Here is a 25662-nt window from a genome sequence, read left to right as displayed (position 1 = left end):
TCCCATCATTTAAGAAACAGTTAGGCAGGTACATGGATAGGACAGGTTTGGAAGAATATGGACCAAGCACAGGCAAGTTTAGCTGAAACATTGTTGGCCGGTGTGGGCGAGTTGGGCCGAAGGGCCTGTTTCCACACTGTATCACTCTATGATTCTATGACTCTAATGAGTGGAGGTGGAGGCAAGAGCTGCAAATGTAACGAACAAGAGTTAATTTTTAAGATTGAGATTTGTGAGATTGTTATTTTTAGCAATAGTCAGCATTGTGGGTAATGTTTATTCCAGCAGATCAAGCTCCTGTCGGCTGTTTGTTGGATAGACCTGGATGTTCTCTGTGACCCTTTGAACACAATACATCCCTACTGTGGTTAAATAATCCTCCTGCCTTTGAGAAATCCACCATTAAACCTCTGGAATAACTGGAGCAGCCAAGGTTGTTAAGTCCAGTCTCAATATCCGGAAGAGTTATATTGCTATTGCACATTTCTACTATGAAGGCTGATTATTGAACTCAGTTGTATGGCTTTCCTCTGCGCAGCAGTAAAAATTGAACTTGAGGTTATCTGTAATGACCACTTTATCTGAAACAGCATGATATTGCATAGGGATGCTGCCTGATTCACTGATTTACTCCAGCACTTTGGGTTCTTCGGGAATGTCACCCGAGCCGATGAGTTACTCCTCTGAAGAAGGTCTTGACCTGAAAGTTCACCCATTTCTTCTATCCAGAGATGCTGCCTGTCGCGCGTAGTTACTCCAGCACTTTGTGTCTATCTTCGAGCTACTCTAGCACTTTGTGTCTTTTTTTGTACACCAGCATCTGTAGTTCTTTGTTTCTATATTTTGACATTACACTAGTCAGCCTGACAATGCTGTTTTCTAAATATAGCTGCTAGACCATCAGCTATTGAAAGAAATATTAAGGAGGTGCACACTTGTTTTAGCGTTAGACAATTGACATTGAAATGTTTCTCACATCTAAGCTTCTTACTCAGAGCTCTTGGGATATTTGATCTGTTCTTAAAATATTGAGTGGTTTACGTAGTGCTGTGTGAAAATGAAACTATTTGATTCTCAGTTCAAATCAGATTATTGTATTCATTTCTGTTCAATTCTGTTAACTTAAAGATATATTTAGGTTAGGTGGGAAGAGGTTTCCTTCAAAGTTCTCAAGCACTGACCAGATTTGTTATAGTCCTTTAAAAGTGCGTTCGTGGCTGGTAGCAATACATTGAATAGGTAGGCAAAGTTTTAATAATGTGAACTCATGGTTTGTGCTAGTTTTTGATGCATGAAAGAGTTAGAAAAAAGTCTTATTTTCCACATTCTCTGAATTGGGTCATCGTTAATAGTTTTATGTTTTACTTGCTCAACCAGCAGTCATTATAAATGATATGCATTATGTAGTCATGGTTGGGTAGATGGAGGCATGCATGATGATTATAATGCATAGCTGCATTATTACTATGCAACCTGGTTGGTTGGTTGGTGGTTTTGTCACGTTTCGTCACATTGTCATTATCAGAATTAAACCTGGGTCATATTTTTGCTGTTTATGGAATCTTGTTTATAATAATGGTTGCTTTATTTTCCTCAATTATAATAGATGTGGCTTTCTTCTGGTAGCAGCAGAAATTGAACTTGAGCTTTTCAATAATTATCATTTTTTCTGAAACAGCGTGACATTACACAAAAGTAATTATTTTTCTGGTATTCATAGAATATCCTGAGAACCTGGTAGGAAACTGGATAAATATAAGTTTGTATTGTTCATGTATTTTGAATTTAATTCTTGAAAGGCATTCTGAAATTATCATTCTTAGTTAATTTTTTTGCTATAATACACATTTGTTTTTATGGGATTAAACTACAACCACATGTTCTGGTTGTTATTCAACTGTTCTGAAAAAAAATCTAATCATTTCACCTACCAATTTAGTTTTTCATTTTACAGAAATTTATTTACAGAATCAAAATATATTGAGCCATCTTATAATAAGCAGATGGTATACGAATATTAAATTGGAGAACGTTGGAAACTCTTGCAACATAGCACGTTTGGACTTTTGATTTCTTAATTGAAAGAACATTAGAAATGTAAAAAAAATTGGGAATCTATTCAGACAGTATTAAAGCTTTGCTTTCATATCTTTCTAGTGGTGTGCGCTCAGGGACTTCAAGCAAAGGATAAAACTGGCTCTAGTGACCCTTATGTCACTGTTCAGGTTGGCAAGACCAAGAAGAGAACAAAGACTATTTATGGAAATCTAAATCCTGTGTGGGAAGAGAAATTTTATTTGTAAGTTTTCTGCTTATGAATTTAAAAATAAATTGATCTTAGGATTGCTATTGTTCACTATATCGTATTTATGTTTAATTTAAGATAATTGTTTCGGATGTGTCAGTGCAGTAACCCATTTTGACATAAGGCAACTGCAAAATGCTACAGATTGTGTAAATCTGAAGTAAAAACAGAACATTCTGGAAGTTCAACAGATCAGTGGGGGGTTCAACAAGATTTCAGATTGATTGTCTCAACTGGGAAATGGCAGCGATCGACAGATGAATGTGGAGCTAAAGAGCTGTTGCAGAAGGGATGGCCTACCTTTTGAATTATTGGTGTCGGAAAGAACTGCAGATGTTTGTTTTAATTGAAGGTAGTGTGGCGGCACCCAAGGGTCGGGCTATCCCAACTATCAAACCCCTCGGCACGGGAATGGTTGAGTCCAGACGCGGCCCTTAGCTAGAGGGATAAAAGGCAAGGGTTTGGGTGCCATCTTCCTCTTGCAGACTTCTCTGATGACCAGAAGGACATAATAAAGGGTACCTTCCGAAACCTGGCTCCTCGCTTTCATTTCGGGACTTTCGCCCCACATTGGTGAACCCCTGACGCTCCATTATCGTCCTTCCACCTCAAAGGCCGACCCGGCCCTGTCCCTCGACGCGGTCTCAGTGAAGTTACCCACCTTCTGAACCGCCCCGCCGCACATCTGGTTTCAGCAGGCAGAGGCCTAAATCAGCCTGCGGGGCATTACAGCAGATGACACCCGTTTCTACTACCTGGTGGGGGCCCTCGACCAGGACACGGCCGGCGAGGTCACAGACTTCCTCGCAGCCCCCCCGGACACCGAGAAATACCTCGGCCTTAAGGAGCTCCTGCTCCAGATTTATGGGCTCAGCAGGATGGAGCGTGCTGCCAGGCTCCTTCATATGGAGGGCCTATGCGACTGGCGGCCATCAAGCTTCCTAAACGAGATGGTTGCACTCCTGGATGGGCACACGCCGTGCCTAATGTTCGAGTACACCTACCTCCATCTGCTGCCAGCCTACATCCGTCTGCAGCTCACGGACGCCTCCTTCACCGACATCAGTGCCCTCGGTAGGTGCGCCGACGCTTGTGGATGGCGCGCCCTGATGACCTCACTCCGGCAGCTTCCGATTTCCTCTGGTGGGGCGGGGAAGCTGTGGACAGAGTGACAGCTGCATCCCGGAGGCCTGTAAGATCGCCCCCCACGCGGCCGTGGTGGGTACTGCGCCAGCAGGCCAGCACCAGCAAGCTGCAAGCGCCACCAGCAGGAGGTGCTGGTGCTATTACCACCAGCGCTGGGGTGCTGCAGCACGGCAATGCCGCCATCCGTGCACGTTCCCGGGAAATGCCTGGGCTGACTGAAAATAGTCCCCACGGCGGCCGGCCAGATTCACCGCCTCTTCGCCTGGGATCGGTGCTCCCGGAGCCGCTTCCTCATCAATACCGGGGCGGAGCTGAGCGTCCTGCCCCCTTCGCTGGCCGACATTCGTTCCGGTAAGCGGGGGCCTGTCCTCATCGCGGCGAATGGCAGCCCTATCCGCATGTATGGGGTTCGCATGGTCCCGATCGTGTTCGGCTCCTGTCATTTCTCGTGGCGGTTCACCATTGCTGATGTCTCCCAGCCGTTGCTCGGGGCCAACTTCCTCTGGGCGCATTCCCTCCTGGTGGACGTCAGGAGTCAGCGCTTGGTCCACACCGCCACGATGGAGCCGATGTCGTCTGTGGATTCCTGCTTTGCTCGGGTCTTGGCCGTGTTCCCGGATATCCTGACCCCACAGTTTTGGTCATCAACCACCAGTCACGGGGTCATTCATTACATACAGACCACCAGCCCACCTCTCCACGCACGAGCACGCCGACTGCCGCCGGATAAACTACATCTGGCACGGCAGGAGTTCCGCACGATGGAGTCCTTGGGGATCGTCCGCCCTTCGAACAGCCCATGGGCGTCCCCACTTCACATGGTCCCTAAGGCAGGCGGGGGCTGGCGACCTTGCGGGGATTAACGGCGGCTGAATGCCGCAACAACCGCAGACCGATACCCCATACCCCACATCCAGGACTTCACCGCACATTTGGCCGGGGCGAGTATATTCTCCAAAGTGGATCTGTTATGGGGTTATAACCAGATCCCGGTCCACCCGGAGGATGTACGCAAGACGGCAATCATCATGCCGTTCTGGCTGTATGAATTTGTGCAGATGCCGTTCGGCCTTAAGAACGCTGCGCAGGCCAACGGTTGATGGACGGGGTGTGGCGCGGCCTCGAGTTTGTTTTTGTCTACCTCGATGACATCCTGGTGGCCACCCGCTCGCGGCAGGAGCACTGCGCCCACCTCAGGCAGCTCTAACAGCGGCTCAGCGAGCATGGCTTGGCTGTCAACCTCGCCAAGTGCCATTTTGGGGTAACCGACATCGACTTCCTCGGCCACCGCGTGACTTCGCAAGGTGCAGTTCCCCTGCCGGACAGGGTCAACGCCATCCGTCGGTTTCCCTGTCCATACACTGTGCACGGCCTGCAGGAGTTTGTCGGGATGGTGGCTTTTTATCATCGTTTTGTGCCATCCGCAGCCCACATCATGCGGCCACTGTATCAACTTCTGGCGGGTGGGCATAAGGACGTTGAGTGGACCAACGCGGTGGCAGCATTTGACGGCTTGAAGGAGGCCCTTGCTCGGGCCGTACTGCACCCGCGGGAAGATGCCCCGACTGCTCTCACGGTGGACGCCTCGGAGTCGGCGGTTGGTGCCGTGCTGGAACAACTGACGGACGGGGGTTGGCGGCCCCTGGCCTTCTTCAGCCGGCACTCAGACTAAGTACAGCGCATTCGATCGCGAGCTCCTGGCTCTGTACCTGGCAGTGCTCCGTTACCTCCTGGGGGGCCACCCGTTTATTGCCTACACAAACCACAAGCCGCTCACATTCGCCCTGGTGAAGGTTTCCGACCCCTGGTCCGCACGACAGCAGCGGCAGTTGGCGACATTTCCGAATACACCACCTCCATCCGCTACGTCGAGGGGAAAGAGAACTGGGTGGCCGATGCATTGTCCCGCCCCGCCATCGACGCCGTGTTCGAGGTGGCGCCCGGAATTGACTATTCTGCCCTGGCGGAGGCGCAACTCACGGACGGTGAGATGTCCGCCTACCGGACTGCCATCTCCGGCCTTCACCTCGAGGATGTCCCTCTCGTTCCTGGAGGGGCAATGATCCTGTGCGATGTGTCGACCAGTCAGCCGCGCCCCATCGTCTCTGCCGCCTGGCGCCGGAGGGTTTTCAACGTTATCCACGGGCTGGCTCACCCATCCATCCGGGCGACGACGGCACAAGTGTCCGCTCGGTTCATGTGGCACGGTCTGCGCAAGCAGGTCGGCCACTGGGCCCGCACCTGCATTCCGTGCCAGACGGCGAAGATCCAGCGCCATGTCTGGGCGCCTCCCCAGGAGTTCGGTCTACCTCATCGACGATTCGACCATCTCCACGTGGACATTGTAGGGCCTCTCCCGCCGTCCCGGGGCATCACCCACCTCCTCATGATGGGGGACTGCTTCACACGGTGGCCGGAGGACATACCACTGGCCGACACGTCAACGGCTACGTGCGCTCGTGCGTTGGCCGCGCACTGGATCACTCGCTTTGGGGTGGCGGCGCACATCTCCTCGGACCGGGGACCACAGTTCACCTCCGAGCTGTGGTCGGCCATGGCTCACTTGGTGGGTGTGGGGCTGCACCACACCACGGCCTATCACCCGCAAGCTAACGGCCTGGTGGAGAGGTTCCACCGGCAGCTCAAGGCAGCACTCTCCGGCCCAGACTGGATGGACGAGTTGCTGTGGGTCATGCTGGGCATCCGGACTGCTCCTAAGGAGGACTTGGCCTCATCCTCAGATGGAGCTCGTGTACGGGTCGCCACTCACGGTGCTCGGGGAGTTCGTGCCGTCGGCGCCGGGGCAGCAGGGAATGCCCTCATCCACCCTTAAGCGCCTTTGGCAAGCTCGCGCCCGTCCCGACGTCCCACCATGGGACATTTCGCCCGCACGTGCCATCAGCCCTCCGGGATTGCCCATACGTTTTCCTGCGCTGTGATGCCCACCGGACGCCACTCGAGGCCGTACGAGGGTCCGTTCCGGGTGCTGGAGCACGGGCAGATGACCTTTGTGTTGGACATGGGGGGCCAGCCGGAGGCCGTGTCGATTGACCGGTTGAAGCCGGCACATCTGGACATTGACCAGCTGGTGCTGGTTGCCCAACCTCGGCCTCGAGGGCGCCCCCCTTCACGGCTGCCTCCGCCTGTCACTCCACCTGTCCTTCCGCCGGTCCCTCCGCCTGTCCCTTCACCTGTCCGTCCACCTGTGCCTCCGCCATCCCCTCAGTCGGCTCCTCCGTGCGCGGTCTGACCGGGTTGTACCCCTGCCGGTGCGTTTCGTGCCTCTGGTTCTGGGGGGGGGGGGTTCAGTGGCGGCTCCCAAGGGTCGGGCCATCCCAACTATCAAATCCCTCGGCACGAGATTGGTTGAGTCCAGAGGCGGCCCTTAGCTAGAGGGATAAAAGGCAAGGGTTTGGGTGCCATCTTCCTCTTGCGGACTTCTCTGATGACCAGAAGGACATTATTAAAGATACCTTCCGAAACACCTGGCTCCTCGCTTTCATTTCGGGACTTTCGCCCCACAGTAGACACAAAATGCTGGAGTAACTCAGCGGGACAGGCAGCATCTCTGGAGAGAAGAAATGGGTGACGTTTTGGGTCGAGACCCTACTTCGAATTATTGGGATCTCTCGAGGGGAAGGGTGACCTGTACAAGAAGGATAGGTTGTATCTGAATTGGATGTGGATCAATATCCTGGCATGGTATCACTAGGGAAGGTTTAAACGAACGAGGCAGGGAATCAGCCTCCCCCAGAACAACATTGGGGGAGGCTGATTCATATGTACAAAATAGTATAGGCAAGTTCAATGGGAAGAATAGGCAGAGATGGGATGTGAAGCTTGAGAGAGTGAGCTGATAGGCTTAACTATGTTTACTTTACTGCAAGAACCTCGCAGATAAAACGGATGAACTGCAAGCATGGATCATCTCATGGGATTATGATATTGTAATCATTGAAATGTGGTTGAAGGCAGCTCAATTTAGAAATTTCAGGTGCGACAGAGGGGGTTGCATAACGTGGGGGGGGGGGGGGGTGTTGCAGTGCCGATCAAGGAGAGTACCATGGCAGTAATCTGGGAGGATGTCGAGAGGGATTGCCTAATAAGGCTATATGGGTCAAATTTAGGAATAGCAAAGGGGAGGTCACTTTTATGGGGTTGTACAATAGACCTTCCAATAGTCAGCAAGTGTTAGAAGAACTAAATGGAAGTTAACAAGGATGATGTTTCCCCTGACAGAGGATTCTAGATCCAATCTTCACAATCCTAGACTATTTAGGAATGAGGGTGGAAAAACCTCAGTATTTAAAAAAAAAAAAGACCGTAAAGAAATGTGCCATTGGAGTGTTCCGCCATAAAACTTTGGGGCATTAATCATTCTTTGGAGGTTGGATATTCTTCCTGGTGTAGTTTAGTTTTTCTGGTGTTTTATTCCCAAAATTTGTTTCCTCTGTATTTCATCCTAATTCTGTTTTCTGTCACCTCTTACTTAGCTTGCAGCTCAGAATTTGACGTAAAGGAGCCTGTTGATGGTTTGATCATTTTGCATTTAAAAATAGCTGCCTGGTACTGTGCATTTAATTTGCATGATTCACTCAGCCTGTTTTCATGTTGTAATAACTGTCACGTTGTATGGTAGCATGTTGACAGTCATTGTTAACTTTTCTATCACACACAATAATTATGATCTTTTTTTCAAATGCCTCAAAGGAGAATGTGACATGTATTCCTATATAGTGCAGTTTACCTTTAAACCTAACATTGGATTTGTTTATCCATTAAAGTCAAAGTTGGAGAACTTGGATGCCCTAAGTCTAGTTTAAAAGCACTCAAGCTCGGGGATAAATATAATTATAACTGCTCGGTGCTAGGGTGTTTGCAAGTGGAGGCAAATATTAGGTTCAGACGCTAAGTACTGGGTTAGGCAGCATCTCTGGAAAACATGGATAGGCGACGTTTCGGGTTGGGACCTTCAGACTGGTTTTCATGGGAGAGAAGAGAGCTGGAAGAGAGGTGGGACCGGGACAAAGCCTGGCAAGTGATAGGTGGACACAGGTGAGGGTTTTTTGTATTGGCAGATGGTTGAACATATGTGCAATTTGAAGATAAGGATAGAAAAGTAGTGAATAGTGAAGCCAGAGGAAATAATATAGGTGGGGTCGGGGGCTGAGGGAGGGAGGGTGGGAGAGATGAGTGTGCATCCAGATGGAGCACAGGGATGAATTTGGATAGGATTATGGTGTTGAAGTTGATTGCAGAGCAATAGTAGATAAATAGGAGTATAATGTAGGATATGAGTTCTTGTTGTTTAGGTGTTCCAGAGATGAGTGTAGGACCAGGGAAATGGTGTCTGCTGTGGACCTGTTGAGATGGTAACCAACCACAGTGGATCAAGGTTGGCTGGGAGGCTGGGCGCCATCACCAGCCCCTTGACTTTTATGGACACGTGGAGAATAGCTTACAGGAACTAAGTCTGGAAATGGAATTGCTCTGAAAGTCAACATAAATTTGATGGGCTGAATGGCCTCCATTGATGTGATTATGAAATATGAATATTATACGAGTATCCAATCACTCAGTTGGACCTGTGCATTGACACTGTTTCTGTTGGTTCCAAATAATTTTTCTTTAATATACTTATTGAACTACTGAGGAACTTTGTTTGTGCCGTGCTTTGGTGTCTGTCCAAACCGATTTTCTTTTTTCTCATAGTGAATGTCACAATTCCTCTGATCGAATCAAAGTAAGAGTATGGGATGAGGATGATGATATTAAATCACGTGTAAAACAGAGGTTAAAACGAGAATCTGATGATTTCTTGGGACAAACTATCATTGAGGTTCGGACACTAAGTGGTGAAATGGATGTCTGGTATAATCTGGGTGAGTGAAAGGTAGTTTTGGGTCATTTGGTAAATGTGACTTATTATTACATGCCGACTTACTAACAATGTTAACTATTAAATGTTGGTATGGAAACCTTTTCAATACATTTCAGAAATATTATGAAATTAATATATTAAACTGGAAAGGATGTGGAAGGACATCTGTGAAATGGTGAGGGTGTGGAGCAGAATGAAGCATCCTTTAGAATGCTGTCGCAATGTGAAAAATGGTCAGAAAGATTGGGTGACTAAATGTAGTAAGATGTTTTCTCTAAATATCATTGTTCCTTCTAGGATAAGCATAAACTCTAGAAACAGTAAGACCAATGCCACCTATCTGTGTAGAGCCAGAGATTAGAATACCTTCCTGCCCTTGTTGGCACAAATGTTCAATCAATCAATCAACCTTTATTGTCATCTTGCAAAGCAACAGTTGTACAGTGCAAAATGTACATTCATGCCACAGATAGAAAATGAAAGTACATGATGATCTCATAAAAAAAACAATATGTTCAGCTGGTGTGGACAATGAAAAATCAATTATGGTATTTTTAATGTCTGTCTTCAAGTCTCATAAAAGTTGCAAAAAATAGGTTGGATTCCAGTGTTGCAGCTATAATGAATACTTTTGAAGCATGAATCTTTTGGAGGATCTTTCAGTAGTAGATCCCTGGCAACTCCATCCCTTTCAGAACTTAGGAGATGGATTCAAGGAAAACGTGTGTGTGTGTGTGTGGGGGGGGGGGGGGGGGAGGGTTGGGGGGGGGGAGGGTTGGGGGGGGGGACACACTATCTTTTCTTAATATCAGATGGATGACTATTGGCTTCTGTGATGATTGAGATGTCTGGGGGAAGCGAGAAGGTTTATACACTTGGCAGTTCTAGCTGAACCTGGTTGCAAATGCTTCAATCTTGCCTTCAGAACTCACACCCAGGGCCCCATTTTCATTGAGGATGCAGTTATTCTCACATTTATCTTTTAGTATTAAGCTATTTAATTCCCACCATCCTTCATGATCTTTGATGATCTGTTTTATTGTTTGCGCGGTGCCTTAGCCTTGTCTATTGCTGCTACTTTTGCTGTTTAGTGCGAATGTGTTGCAGCTTTGTCAGGTTGGTATCTCATTTTCATGTGGGCTGCTAATGCTCCTGATATGCCCTCCTGCATTCCTCCTGGAACCAGGATTGAACCTCTGGGTTAATGGTGACTTAGAGTGAAGCATATGCTGTGACAATGTACACTTCTTTTCCTCCTGAGGGGCCACAAAGGCTCGTGGATGCCCATTTTGGAGCTGCAAATATGTTCTGAGTCTGTTCCGCTTAACACGATGATGGTGCCACATAATATGATGAAGGGTAGCCTCGATGTGAAGTTTGGAAATGTTCCACACATTATTTGGATAGTTAGTCCTAGCAATGCTGACATAGACACGTGCATCTGCAACAGATAGATAGGTGAGGGTGAGACTTTTCTCTCACGTAGGTTTTCTTTGCACCTGAAACAGAGCAGCTGTTGGCAGCTGCAAAGAATTGGCAGCTGCGTCCTTCAGTACTTGGCCAATTTGGGCAGCAGTGGTTCCGTTGAGGTACTCTTGATGATGGTCATTGAAGTCCCCCACTTAGGATATATTCTGCCCCTTTGCTTCTCATGCAGCTTCACTCAAATGATTTTCAACATGGGAGACTGCTAATTCATCAGGTGACCATCAGGAGGAAGCTCCCCTATAAATGTTTGACATGGCCCAGTTCATGAGGTTAGGAATCAATTTTGAGCATTCATAGGCACCTCCATGCTGCCTGTATATTGCCAAATCTGTCTGCCTGATTTTATTCTGAGTATTTTTTTTATGTATTCACTTTGATTACACTAAATTTCAGAGAGCAGTTTCAATGGCATTGGTGTCCAGTGGGACCATGTACATGCTCACTGAAAATTAATAGAAGGATACAGTAAGCAAATAGGAAGGTAAAATGGATTTTAATCTTTATTGAAAGCGAATTTGAAGATAAGAGCAGAAATATCTTCTTCGTGCATTGCTGAAATCACAGCTGGAATATTATGAGCTGGTCTGTTCTCCTTACCTAAAAAACATATGTTTGCAGAGGGAAAATGTCGAGAAGGTTCAAAGTGGAAGGACTAGTTTGTATAATAAGGAGAGATTAAGCAGACAGGGCACCGACTCTCCTGAGCGTGTAAGAATGAGAGGTGATTTCATTGAAACAAACAAAATTCTTCTGAGTCTTGACAGGGTGTAATGTTGAGAAGCGCAGGACACCTTCTCCAAACAAGGAATCGGCCATTTAGGTGAGAGATGAAACAACATTTCTTTACCCATGGGAGCGAATCTTTGAATTTCTGTTTGTGAGAGGGCTGTAGGCCCTTGCTGCTTGAGTATATCCAATGCAAAGATTAAGAGATTTTAGATTCTAAGGGAATCATTGGATGAATGGTTAGTGCAAGAAAGTGGCACCGAGATAAACGATCCACTGTAATCTTATTGAACGATTGAGTGACTGACTGTACAGGCATGAGGGGATGAATGGCCGACCCCAGCTATTCTTAAGATTCATCTTGCTGTGTGTCTGGTGTCACATAAAAGACATCCTGAGTAAAGAGAACAAAATTCCATTCATTAGGGCAGTAGTAAATAAGATAGATTTCATGAAAGCAAAATATGAGTTCCTTGGGGATCTCGGTGGGTCCGGCACCATCTGTGGAAATAAATGAACAGTTGATGTTTCATGTCGAGATACTTCACCTGGACAGGACAGATGCTGCCTGAACTGCTGATTTCCTTCTATAGCTTGTTTCCTGCTCCAGATTCCAACATTTATAGTCTCTTGTGTCTCTACATTTTATGACAGATCTGACGTTTAATGGTCACCAATACCGATGCTAGATTTTTACATTTTAGAGTTATAAATTAACTGAATTTAAATAGCTTAGGGAGTTAGCAACTCAAAACCTGGCCCTTAATGGTGGTCAGATTAAAATTCACTGTATCTCCTGTGTGGGACCTTATCAAAGGCTTTCTGAAAGTCCAGGTACACTACATCCACTGGCTCTTGCTTGTCCATTTTACTTGTTGCATCCTCATAAAATTCTAGAAGATTTGTCAAGCATGATTTCCCCTTCGTAAATCCTTGATGATTTGGACCTATCCTGTTACTGCTATCCAAATGTGCCGTTATTACATCTGATAATCAACTCCAGCATCTTCTCCACCACCGATATCAGGTTAACTGGTCTATAATTCCCTGCTTTCTCTCTCCCTCCTTTCTTGAAAAGTGGGATAACATTAGCTACCCTCCAATCCACAGGAACTGATCCAGAATCTATAGAACATGCGAAAATGATCACCAATGCGTCCACGATTTCTAGAGCCACCTCCTTGAGTACCCTGGGATGCAGACCATCAGGTCCTGGGGATTGATCAGCCTTCAGTCCCATCAGTCTACCCAACACCATTTCCTGATTAATTTGAATTTCCTTCAGTTCCTCCATCACCCTAGGTCCTCTGTCCCTTAGTACATCTGGGAGATTGTTTGTGTCTTCCTTGGTGAAGACAGAACCAATTACCAAAGTAATTGCTGAAGCAGAGGTGAAATCAAGCAGTGTTAAAATTGGGAAAGGATATGGTTAATATTGCCGAGGACACGTGATACATAATGTCTTGGTTGGATGCAACATCATGGTTGAGTCGTGACGCCACACGCAAACTGGAGGTGCAGCACTTTACATTCCACGTGGGCATCACCTAATTTTCCCCTCAACCTTCTCTTCCACCTATATTCCTTTCTCTTGCTTTAACAATTTGCAATTCTTCAATCCTTTTGTTTAATACCTTCTGTTTTTTTCATCTCTGGCCTTTGTCCAATCATCTGCTTAACAGCTGCCCCACCCCCATATCTATATATCCTGCCCCTCCTCGCTTCCAGTTTCCTTCTCCCACTTCATAATGTCTAAAGAAGGGTCCCAACCCAAAACATCACCTGTCCATGTTCTCCAAAGAGTTGGTGTTTCCCTCTCACAAATCATTGATGGTCAATTCCATTTGCAACTCCTCAGCTAATAAATGACATAATCCATGTATGCATACAGGAAAATCCCAATGACACTGAGACATGGGCTGACAACCTCTTACTGTGCATCAGTTGGCAGTGCTACTACCAGGCCATCCATGATCAACATCCTCGGGGTCACCATTAATCAGAACCAAAATGGATCAGCCACATAAATACTTGGGCCATGAGAAGAAGTCAAAATCTGGTTATCTTGCAGTGACTGAGTTCTCATCCTAATGTAATTATGCTCCTAAAGCTTACCCCCTTAGTCTAGTTCAGTAAAACACTGAGTCAAGCCCCGGATCAACTATTCTTTATTCTTTCCAACAATAACAAACTCCTTATACAATACCTAACCACCGCGGGTCTGATCCTTGTCTCTGCTTGTTCAAGCCCTTCAGCCTCGTGCAAGCAGACACCTCTAAAAGGTCACGCAGTCCAAAGCGCCCATCCAGAAGATCGACTCCGATCCTCGTGGGGTCTCCTCTTTTATAGGCCATCGGACCCTGTGACACGAAACTAGATGGGGGTGGCAGCCCCTACAAACCAATCACAAATATCGATTACATTATACTGTCATTGACAGTTCCCTAACCCAATCCCAAAGTACCCCATTACATTATTTCTGCAGAAAGTTCTAGCAGGAACTCAGTTAACATAGTTTACACATGTATAGAAACATTTTCCCAGGTAATTGTAAACAGTCTGAACAAGGCTTCACACTTTAACCAATCACAAGATAACAACACAGACACTCTACAACATAGTTAACAGTATGTACAACTCTGCCCTATCTGACCAATCCTGACCAAGCATTTTCAACACCTCTGAGCTCCTCTGCAAGGTCCTCATGAATTTTAACAAAGGAAAGGACATCTGGACCTCACCTTATCCTGAATATCAATCAAGGGTCAAGACTTTGTGGAATCGGCTCACAGCTTGCAACTTTTCACAGAAAGAGGACAAGCAGGCCCTGCAAATGCAAAGGACCTCCATTTTGTAATACCTCTAATTTGGCCAATATTAACACTAACAGACACCTTTGTGTGTGGTTGCATCAAGTCAAGCACCAAGTGTCTCAACATGCTGAGGTTCTACCAGTGTCTGGTTTTACGAAGCATGGGCCCACTGATACGTAATGGTCTATTCAGTTGGACCTTGCTGCACAACCTGTCCTACATGGAAATGTTATTTCAGGAAAATACCTTTGACCACATCCCAATTAGGCAGTGGTCAGCACCGAACATCCTGCCTTGCGGGAGAATGACATGATGGATGCTATGGGATGGTTCCCTGTGTAGAGTGCCATATGGCAAAATGCCTCATCACCAGCAAGCACCAAGGCATTGTTTAGCAGCCAGTGACAGGACCCCTCCATCTCAAAGCCTTCCTTCACAGTTGGAATCTTATCTGCAGTGCATACTATCCCCATGACAATAGCAAGGACGATGAGACAATGGCCCACCTCTTGGTGGAGAATGCAAGAGGTTATCGAGGTTCATCCAAAGCAGCTGTGTAACAGAGGACCCTCTGAACTGTTCACAGAGATGCAAACTGAGACCAATATCAACTGCTGCTGGAAGATCATTAACGTAGTGAAAGACACACTTTGGAATGCTTAAAATATATTGGACTTCCAATACTGTATGGATTCACTTCGAAGGGCAATATTGGATCTTGGTGCAGCCATTACAAAGGATTTGTGGTGGTCAAAGGTCCTTTGCTACTAGATATTGACGGACTAAGCCCTGTGTAAAAAGCCTCCCAAACACTTGAAGTTTGCATCGTCCGACGAGGCCATCTGGGATGGCAGTGGTACCTTGTACATTGGATCTGCTAACAGTTCCAAATGTATAGATCTGATGAATGTAAAGATAGATATGCACTCTTTTTTTAAATATTTCTTGTATGTATGTTGTTAAGTGGGATTTACCGTTGCAATTTTACAGTCAGTGACTCTCCCAATCCCCCAGAGCCTTTCCACCATCGTCAAGGTGCAAGACATTGGTGTGATGAAAAAGTCACCACTTGCCTGCTTGAATGCATCATTGATAGCTCTTGCTTGATACCATCCAATTCAATACACCTTACATGATTGGTATTACTCGTCATGCTTTAACATACATTGTTTCCGTTACTGCTACACAGTAGCTGCATTGTGTACCTTCTACAAAATGCACTGCAGTTACTCAGAAAGTCTACTTTGAAAGCAGCTTTCAAGCCCTAACCTCTATCACAAAGAATGACAAGGGTGTTAGGCTTTGTTCAGCATTGCTGGATCTAATTTCTGTAAATCTCCCCAATTGCACTGTGGGGGCGCCATCAACAGAAGGACAACAATGATCCGTCATCTTTTCTTAGAGGGCAATTTAGGATTTTTTCTTAGAGGGCAATAAATGCTGGTCTTGCTCAGCAATGCTGCGATCCTGGAAATGAAATCGAAAGAAATCATATTGATCCATTTTATTCCTTGTTGAATTTATTTTTATTCCTCAACCACAAATCTTGAAATTAAATCTAACATCCTGTCAACTCAACGACAATTTTCCTATCCAAAGGTGTCCCATCCCCTCTACTAAATCTACTTCAAAACTATCTTCTCAGTCAATCTTCTTCAAAACTACATCATTCTTGATTGTTCAAGAAGCCATCCCATTTTAATCTTTGATCCATCCTTTTGTAATGAAATTCATTCTATTTCTCATAATCTATGCTATTGAGACTTTTTTGCTCAAATAATTCTCTATTTGTACCAAGCAACAATGGAGGAAAACTGCATTTTACCCACTTCTAACGCTTTGATAACTTTCAGTGGTGTGCATCGATAAAGGACTCGCAAAATTTCTCCCAGACATCAGTGTGACCAAGCTATTTACTGTCATACAGTATTTTCATTTAGATTGGGGATGTCCTTTGAGCCACAAATCTATATGACCACAAATCTATATGACACCTATTTTCACTTCCATATCTTAAAATCAACTTTTTTCCAAAATAATACCTCTGCATTGAACTTTACCATTAAATGTTGTTTGGTCATGCTTCAGTAATGCCCATTAAGCGATTTTTACTATGTCAAAGATGCTGTATGGATGTAAGTGGTTGTTGTTTTGAATTGGATGTACTCTACTAAGGCTTAAATCGCTTTAAAAAAATCTATTGTCCACATATGAATCTCAAGTTCAAGTTCAAGTGAGTTTATTGTCATGTGTCCCTGTATAGGACAATGAAATTCTTGCTTTGCTTAAGCACACAGAAAATAGTAGGCATTTACTACAAAACAGATAAATGTGTCCATATACCATGATATAAATATATACACACATGAATAAATACACTGGTAAAGTGCAAATAACAGAAAGTGGTTATTAATAATCAGAGTTTTGTCCGAGCCAGGTTTAATAGCCTGATGGCTGTGGGGAAGTAGCTATTCCTGAACCTGGTTGTTGCAGTCTTCAGGCTCCTGTACCTTCTACCTGAAGGTAGCAGGGAGATGAGTGTGTGGCCAGGATGGTGTGGGTCTTTGATGATACTGCCGGCCTTTTTGAGGCAGCGACTACGATAAATCCCCTCGATGGAAGGAAGGTCAGAGCCGATGATGGACTGGGCAGTGTTTACTACCCTTTGTAGTCTTTTCCTCTCCAGGGCGCTCAAATTGCCGAACCAAGCCACGATGCAACCGGTCAGTATGCTCTCGACTGTGCACCTGTAGAAGTTAGAGAGAGTCTTCCTTGACAATCCGACTCTCCGTAATCTTCTCAGGAAGTAGAGGCGCTGATGAGCTTTTTTGATAATTGCATTAGTGTTCTCAGACCAGGAAAGATCTTCAGAGATGTGCACGCCCAGGAATTTGAAGTTCTTGACCCTTTCAACCATCGACCCGCTGATATAAATGGGGCTGTGGATCCCCCTCCTACTCCTTCCAAAGTCTAAACCGGATGTCTGTCAATTAGATGATACTGTCTTTAAATGTTGTTGGCAAGTTATTGACATTGTTCCTGCAAACCGGGATAACAATCAGACTGTAAGTTACAGCAATTGCTTGAGGATGTTCATGATTCAGAATTCCACGTTTCTTTATGCCAGACCTTTGTGAAATGTTCATATCATTATCCAAATAGGTGAGAGTACTATGTGAGCAAATTGCAGCGATTTAATGAGCCCCGACAAAAACTGTCTGGAAATGACACATAGGCAATTTCCTGCATATTGTCCCAGATATTTTCCTCTTGAGAGTAAATAATTGAATGCTGACCAGTATCGTGATAATTGTACTGTTCCATTGCCAAATCGGGCTAAGTTCCTTTCGGATCAAAATGACTAATTACTATTCATCAGAGTCTCTGATAAGTCAGCTTTTAAATTACTTTCAAGCTGCGCATGGAAAAAATAAAACAGATTTTCATTGTTAGTGTTTTTCAGAAATTGGAGATTTTAAAGTTGAACCCTGTCTTGTGGTGACATATTGATATAAATGTCCATGGATGACAAATGATGTGAGTTAATTTATTCCATTTTTAGAGAAAAGAACAGATAAATCTGCAGTTTCAGGTGCTATTCGACTGCAGATCAGTGTTGAAATCAAAGGTGAAGAGAAAGTCGCTCCTTATCACATTCAGTATACCTGTCTTCATGAAGTAAGTTCAATACCTGGGTATCTCCCCTCCCTTTCCGTAATATATAGCTGATTGAAAAATTGACGAAGGTTGTCACAAAATGCTAATGTTTAAAGTGATTCATGTCGTAAATGTAATTGCAGAGCTGAATGCTCATTGAAATACAGTAATACATCGTAATTAACTACAACTACAAGTGAAATACTATTTCATTATCAACCGAGCAAGTGAACTGAAGCTATTACATTGTGTTTAATTTTTTTATGAACATGAACTTTAATGATGCACTAATTGTACTGTATGTTATTTATACATACACTACCAGGCAATGGCCTCCTCCTGCACCTATTTTCTTTGTTTCTATGTTTCTATTGTTGATAGTACATTTTAAGGAAATATAGCATCCTTCAAATAATGTCATTCTTTTGTGATGTGAAAAAGAGAAGCAAGTCAGCAAGACATTTTGAAGGCAATATCTAATTATCCAAGTCAAACATGACCACAAAGTGCATCAGAGCATCTGGAGTCTGAATTCAACTCCAGCGTGGATTGATGAAAATATAAATTGCATATGTGCCTGTCTGACCTTGTCTCTTGTGCGCCATGTTTGCCCACCCCTTCACTAATGAATACAGGTTCACAGCTCATATGTGCACTAAATTTGTCATCCTCACGGGAGAAACCAAAATGATAAGTGTCGGAAATGATATTCTTTTTTACCTGTTGAAAACAATTTATTCTGATATGAACATAGAGCGAAAGAGATTTTTATTCTGCTCTAGGCTATGTTTTACGTGATGTGGGACTATTCTTGTCTCTAGAAGTTTCAGTTGGAAATGTGTCCATTCTTATTCTTTACTTGATTTGCCAATAAAATTCATAAAGCAATTTCTATTTGAGAAAATTGTATTTCCCCTCAATGTCAAAAGTATCTGGTTGGGAATTTGTCATAATGCGCAAAGTATGGGCATGTGGGTTCCTGGAAATTGTGTGTTTCTATTTACTCCGGATAGGAAAGGTTCAGAGGGATAAGGACCAAACATGGGTAAATGGGGCATCTTGGTCAGCATGGATGAGTTGGACCGAAGGGTGTCTATCTGTGCTGCAGGACTGCATAAATAAGAAAGGTGCAAGCACTTTAATTTCAGACGTAATTGAGAGTGTGTGTGTGGGGGGGGCATGGTGCAGAAGTTACTGTACTAATCAGGGTGACTTACACAGCAGCACTGGGAGGAAATACTGGAAGGTACACAAAAAAGCTGGAGAAACTCAGCGGGTGCAGCAGCATCTATGGAGCGAAGGAAAAAGGCAACGTTTCGGGCCGAAACCCTTCTTCAGTCTCAGTTCAGTTCGATTTTCCAGCATTTGCAGTTCCTTCTTAAACAGGAAATACTGGAAGGTTGGTCGGCTGAAGTGATATTGGTAACAAAGATGCAAACACTCTAATGTGAGTGTATCATAGGGGAACAGATATATAGACAGATTAGCAAAATATGCCAAAGCAACTGGGTTGTCTTAAAGGGTGATTTTAACTTCCCATATTACTGAGTGGGACTTGGTCAGTCTCAAAGTTAAGATGGGGCAGAATGTTTTCGGAGTATTCAAGAGAGTTTCTTGAAACAGTATGTGCATTGTCCAAAAATGTGAAGGAACCATACTAGACCTCGTATGGGAAATGAACCTGGCCAGGTGTCTGGTATTTTAGTGGAAGATCATTTTGGGGATATCAATCACAACTCCATAAGTTTTAAGATTGTTTTGCATAGGGATAAGTCTAGATCTTGCGGGATCTTACTAAGTTGCAGTAAGGCAAATTATAAGGTTGTTAATCAGGAGCTCAGGAGGGTACATTGGTAGCAGCTGTTATTGTGTAAGTCCACATCTGACGTGTGGGAGTTATTGCAAAAAGATGGAGGAAAAAGGATGGCAAAGTAAGGAAACCTTAGATGACCAAAGAGATTGTAAATGTAATCAAAAAGATAAATGAAGTGCAAGCTAAATCTGACCGGGCCTTTGGGGAATATAAAGCAAGAGGAAAGAACTCAAGCAGGCGTTTGAACAGTCAAAAGAGCCATGAAATAGGTTTGGTGAGTCTGGCTATGGAGGTGGTAATTGAGAAGATAGGAATGGAATCTAACGAGATATGGGAACACACTGGCGAATGTGAATAATACAGCTTTATGCCTTCAGTAGAAACAAGAGGGTAACCATGGAGAAAGTAGGAGCTTCCCAAGAATAAGGGAAGGAATTTGTGGATTAAATCCCCATGACCTGAGGAGATCTATCCCAGGTTATTGAGAGAGGCAAGAGAGGAGCCTTGGTGAAGATTTTTTCCATCTTCTCTAGCCATAGGTGAGTTGCTGGAGGACTGAGACTAGCTAATGTTGGTCCTTTATTTAAGAAGGGAAGTGGAGAGAATCCAGGGAATTTTAGGCCAATTAATCTTTCGCCAGTCACAGGGAAGCTATTGGAGAGAATTTATCAGCATAAGATTTACTCCCATTTCGAAGAGAATGGTTTACTTATGGACAGCCAGTAAGGTTTTGTACGCCTCAGGACGTGTATTACAACTTTGATTGACTTTTTGAGAAGGTTACAGTGTTCAATGAGGGTAGGGTGGTAGATATTATCTACATGGAATTTAGTAAAACACTTGATGAAGTCCCACATATTATGCTGATCCAGAAGATTAAGGTGCATGGGATTAACATTGACATAGTCATATGGATTTATAACTGGCTTACTGATAGAAGACAGAGGGGTTGTGGTGATATTCAGGCTGGAGGATTATGACCAGTGGATTTCTGCAGGGATCTCTGTTGTTTGTGATACATATAAATGACTTGGGCATAAACATAGATGAGTTGGTTAGTACATTTGCAGATGATGCCAACTTTGCAGGGGATGTTAAAGGCTGTTAAAGTATACAGCGGGATACCGCTATATACATGGGCGGCAAAATAACAGATGAATTTTAATTTGTGCAAGTGTGAGGTGTTGCACTGTGGGAGGTCAAATGTAAAGGGAAAGTATACAGTTAATGGCAAGTCCTTTAACAGCACTGATGAACAGAAGAATCTAGAGGTCCAAGTTAATGACTCCCTGAAAGTGGCAACACAAGTAGATGGTGGAAAAGAGTGCATATTTTTTTAAATTTAGTGTAGTTTATGATTGTCACGTGTCCTGAGGTACAATATAAAGCTTTTGTTGTCAGTCAGATAAAAACTATATATGATTAGCAATTGTTAATCATTGTTGTGTGCTGTGCAGTCAATAAAAGACTATATACTTCTGATAAAGTCAAATTAAAGATAGTTCAAAGGTCTCGGATAAGGTTAATGGGGAAGTCAGGACCACAATCTAGCTGGAGTGAGGATGGTTCAGTTGCCTTTTAACAGCTGGGAAGAAACTGTCCCTGAATCTGGAGGTGTGTGTTTTCAAACTTCTGAACCTCTTCCTGATGGGAGACGGGGGCAGTGAACGGGGTGAGACTGGTCGTTGATTATGCTGCGACCTTGCCGAGGCAATGTGAAGGTTAGATGGAGCCAATGGTTGGTTTGCGTGATTCTCTGCACTATGTCCATCACACTGCAATTTCTTGTGGACTTGGATATGCCAAAACCATGTTGTGATGTATCCCTGATAAATTGTTTTCTACCGTGCGTCTATAGAGGTTGGTGAAAGTTGTTGTGGACATACCGAACTTCCTGAACCTTTAACGAAGTAGTGGCATTGGTGAGCTTTCTTGACCATAGCTTCAATGTGGCTGGTCCAGGACAAATTGCTAGTGATATTTATTCCTAAGAACCTAAAGCTTTCAGCCATCTCTATTTCAGCACCATCAATCGCTTCTTGAAGTCATTCACAATCTTGTTTGTCTTGCTGACACTGGTGGAGAATTTGATATGCATGCCATCATTGGTTGGGGCATTGAGTATAAGAGTCAGGCAGTCATGATACAGCTTTATAGTTTTTTGATTAGGCCTCATTTGGAGTATTGCATGCAGACTTGGTCGTCCCAATATAGGAAGGATGTGAGGCTTTGTGGAAGGGTGGAGAGGATCAGAACGTTATCAGAACGACATCTGAATTTGGGGATAGTAGCTACAGGGAGGGGTTGCATAGAATTGGATTGGTTTCTCTGGAATGCCAGAGGTTGAGGGGAGACTTGATGGAAGTCTATAATATTACGAGAGGCATAGATAGTGTACACAGTCACAATCTTTTTCCCAGGATAGAAATATCAAATACTAGAGGGCAAAGCTTTAAGTTGAGAGAGGAAGAGTTTAAAGAAGTTGTGGGTGCTTTTCATGTCTCTTAAATGCCACTATAATATGTTCCTCCACCACCCCAATTGCCTGGAACACATTGCCAATTGGGGTGGTGGAGGAACATATTATAGTGGCATTTAAGAGACATGAAAATGCTGGGAATAAAGGGACATGGATTACATGCAGGCAGATAAGAGTTTGGCTTGGCACCATGTTCGGCACAGACATTGGGGGCTGAAGGGCTTATTCCTATGCTGTGCTGTTCTATTTTCTATGAGTCTTTGACTTTGTTGTATTTAACTTTTGTTGTATGTGGGCAATACATTGTGGATCATTCAATTTTTGACAAATTCATGTTAAAAGATGGCTATGGAGTTGGTAATTGAGAAGGAAGGAAAGGATTCTAAGGGGGGTGTTGGAACACCATGGCTTAATTAAAAAATAAATAATTTAAACGGTTTAAAATAAATTAAAAAAAACTCATATGTTGAGGTAGTTATTCCTATATAGTCTAGTCTATATTGTCTAGGTAGTTATTCCTATATAATACATACAGATAAACATTTATACGGCAGATACTTCCTGCAATTGGTCTTGCACTGTTATTGCACTTTTTCTGTCATTGGCATTTGAGATGACATGCACCCTGAGCTGCTTTTGGAATATTGCAGGAGATATGAAAGAATTGTCACAATAGACCCATCACTGGGTACTCTCAGGATAACAAGGTCTTTACAGTCAAGCGTTGGATTTGGATTCAACTACAATAAATTCTGTGAAAGCTTTCTTACAGATCTAATTCTCATATGTTCTCATATTTACCAATGGTACTTAGTAAGCCTCACCATTAGAGTAAGCCTCAGCATTAGAGAATACAGCTGATTAAATTACATACTGTTTTACATACTGCTGAGTCATTTATTTTTTTGTACCACATGATGAAAGGGGAATATCCTGGAGAACCACTTCAACTGTTTGTGGTAAGATAATGCAACCTAATGATCTCAAAGTCACTCAGTGTCATGACTGTTGGAGTGACTTGCTATCAACAAATGGAGTGACTTGCTATCAACAAATGTAAAAAGGTTATTGCTTTGGACTATTCATTACACAATTGAATGTTGATTAATGCCAAACCAGTCATCATTTCTCTTTTGCAGAACCTTTTCCATTGTCTCACAGACCTGCAGAGTAGTGGTGTTGTAAAAATACCAGATGCTAAAGGAGATGAAGCGTGGAAAGTTTACTTTGATGAAACTGCACAAGAAATAGTGGATGAATTTGCAATGCGTTACGGAATAGAATCCATTTATCAGGCAATGACGTAAGTTTAAAATAATATTTTTGGAAACTTGTAACAACTGACAGGAGAAATAAAACCTGCGTTTTTCTACTCATGATTAAACAATGAAATATACAGCAGTATAATGTACCACAGCTCAAATTAGACTAGTGATTTAACATTCACATACTGTCATACGGATTTTCAAGGACATGATAGTCTGAGAACTGAGATTAAGGCGGGTAGGAACTGAGACAGATGGCAAACAGTGTGAATTTGACAATGTTAGGTAGATTAACCCTGGATTTTAGAATATTGCTGCTTACTTGCTATCATTGGTCACAAATGTAAAAGTTTATTGCTCTGGACTATTCATTACACAATTCGATGTTGTTTAACGTCATCATTCCTCTTCTGCAAAACCACTCTTGATAAGGTTCACTTCGTAATAAACTGACAACTCTCAAAAAAGGTTAGTTAGACCAACTCAAGCTTTACTGATCATCTGCTGGCGGAAGTGACGGGGATGCACCAGTCAAGTAAGCAACACAGACACTTGACTTCCCCCGTGCCATCACTTCAATGAACAAAGAATTGCATGATGTTTTATACTGTGTGTTTGTCAGTCACATTCCAAAGATGTTAGCCATGGTCAGAGATGCAGTCAATACACATTACCACAGGATGCGTCTGAGCTTGTCTTGTCAATTAGCAGACACATTTCAAAGGCATCTTAGAAAATAGGTGCAGGAGGAGGCATTTCACCACCATTCATTGTGATCATGGCTGATCGTCCCCAATCAATAACTCGTGCCTGCCTTCTCCCCATATCCCTTGATTCCACTAGCCCCTAGAGCTCTCTCTAACTCTCTTAAATCCATCCAGTGATTTGGCCTCCACTGCCGTCTGTGGCAGGGAATTCCATAAATTCACAACTCTCTGGGTGAAAATGTTTTTTCTCACCTCAGTCTTAAATGGCCTCCCCTTTATTCTAAGACCGTGGCCCCTGTTTCTGGACGCCCAACATTGGGAACATTTTTCCTGCATCTAGCTTGTCCAGTCCTTTTATAATTTTATATGTTTCTATAATTCCCCTCATCCTTCTAAACTCCAGTGAATACAAGCCTAGTCTTTTCAATCTTTCCTCATATGACAGTCCCGCCATCCCAGGGATCAATCTCGTGAACCCACGCTGCACTGCCTCAATCACAAGGATGTCCTTACACAAATTAGGAGACCAAAACTGTACGCAATACTCCAGATGTTGTCTTACCAGAGCCCTATACAACTGCAGAAGAACCTCTCTACTCCTGTACTGAAATCCTCTTGCTATGAAGGCCAACATTCCATTAGCTTTCTTCACTGCCTGCTGTACCTGCACGCCAACCTTCAGTGACCGGTGTACAAGGACACCCAGGTCTCGCTGTACCTCCCTCCCTCTTACCTAACGTAACCCCATTGAGATAATAATCTGCCCCCTTGTTTTTGCCATCAAAGTGGATAACCTCACATTCATCTATATTATCCTGTATCTGCCACGCATCTGCCCACTCACTCAACCTGTCCAGGTCAGCCTGCAACCTCCTAACATCCTCTTCACAGTTCACACTGCCACCCAGCTTTGTGTCATCTGCAAACTTGCTAGTGTTGCTCCTAATTCCCTCTTCCAAATCATTAATATATATGGTAAACAGTTGCGGCCCCAACACCGAGCCTTGCGGCACTCCACTCGCCACTGCCTGCCATTCTGAAAAGGACCCGTTCACTCTTACTCTTTGCTTCCTGTCTGCCAACTAATTTTCTATCCATGTCAACACCCTACCCCCAATAGCATGTGCTCTAATTTTAGTCACCAGTCTCCCGTGCGGGACCTTATCAAAGGCTTTCTGAAAGTCTAGATACACTACATCTACTGGCTCCCCTTCATCCATTTTACTTGTCACATCCTCAAAAAATTCCAGAAGATTAGTCGAGCATGATTTTCCTTTGGACTAATCCTTTTACTGCTATCCAAATGCCCCATTATTACCTCTTTAATAATTGACCAGCATCTTTCCCACCACCAAAGTCAGGCTAACTGGTCTGTAATTCCC

At 44.0% G+C, this 25662-nt stretch overlaps 1 protein-coding gene across 1 annotated transcript in view; it reads left to right on the top strand.

Moving 5' to 3' along the window:
* unc13b (unc-13 homolog B) overlaps window positions 1-25662 on the top strand; it is a 404018-nt gene that overhangs the window by 276644 nt on the left and 101712 nt on the right. The window contains exons 18-21 of the mRNA XM_033037251.1: window positions 2158-2299; window positions 9164-9333; window positions 17922-18037; window positions 23448-23611. Coding sequence (XP_032893142.1) covers window positions 2158-2299; window positions 9164-9333; window positions 17922-18037; window positions 23448-23611 — 592 coding nt within the window. The remainder of the gene's footprint in view (window positions 1-2157; window positions 2300-9163; window positions 9334-17921; window positions 18038-23447; window positions 23612-25662) is intronic.

Source organism: Amblyraja radiata, chromosome 1 (genome assembly GCF_010909765.2).
Source record: "Amblyraja radiata isolate CabotCenter1 chromosome 1, sAmbRad1.1.pri, whole genome shotgun sequence".
NCBI lineage: Eukaryota > Metazoa > Chordata > Chondrichthyes > Rajiformes > Rajidae > Amblyraja > Amblyraja radiata.
The sequence above is the reverse complement of the archived record's forward strand: the minus strand, read 5'-3'. Positions and strand labels throughout refer to the sequence as shown.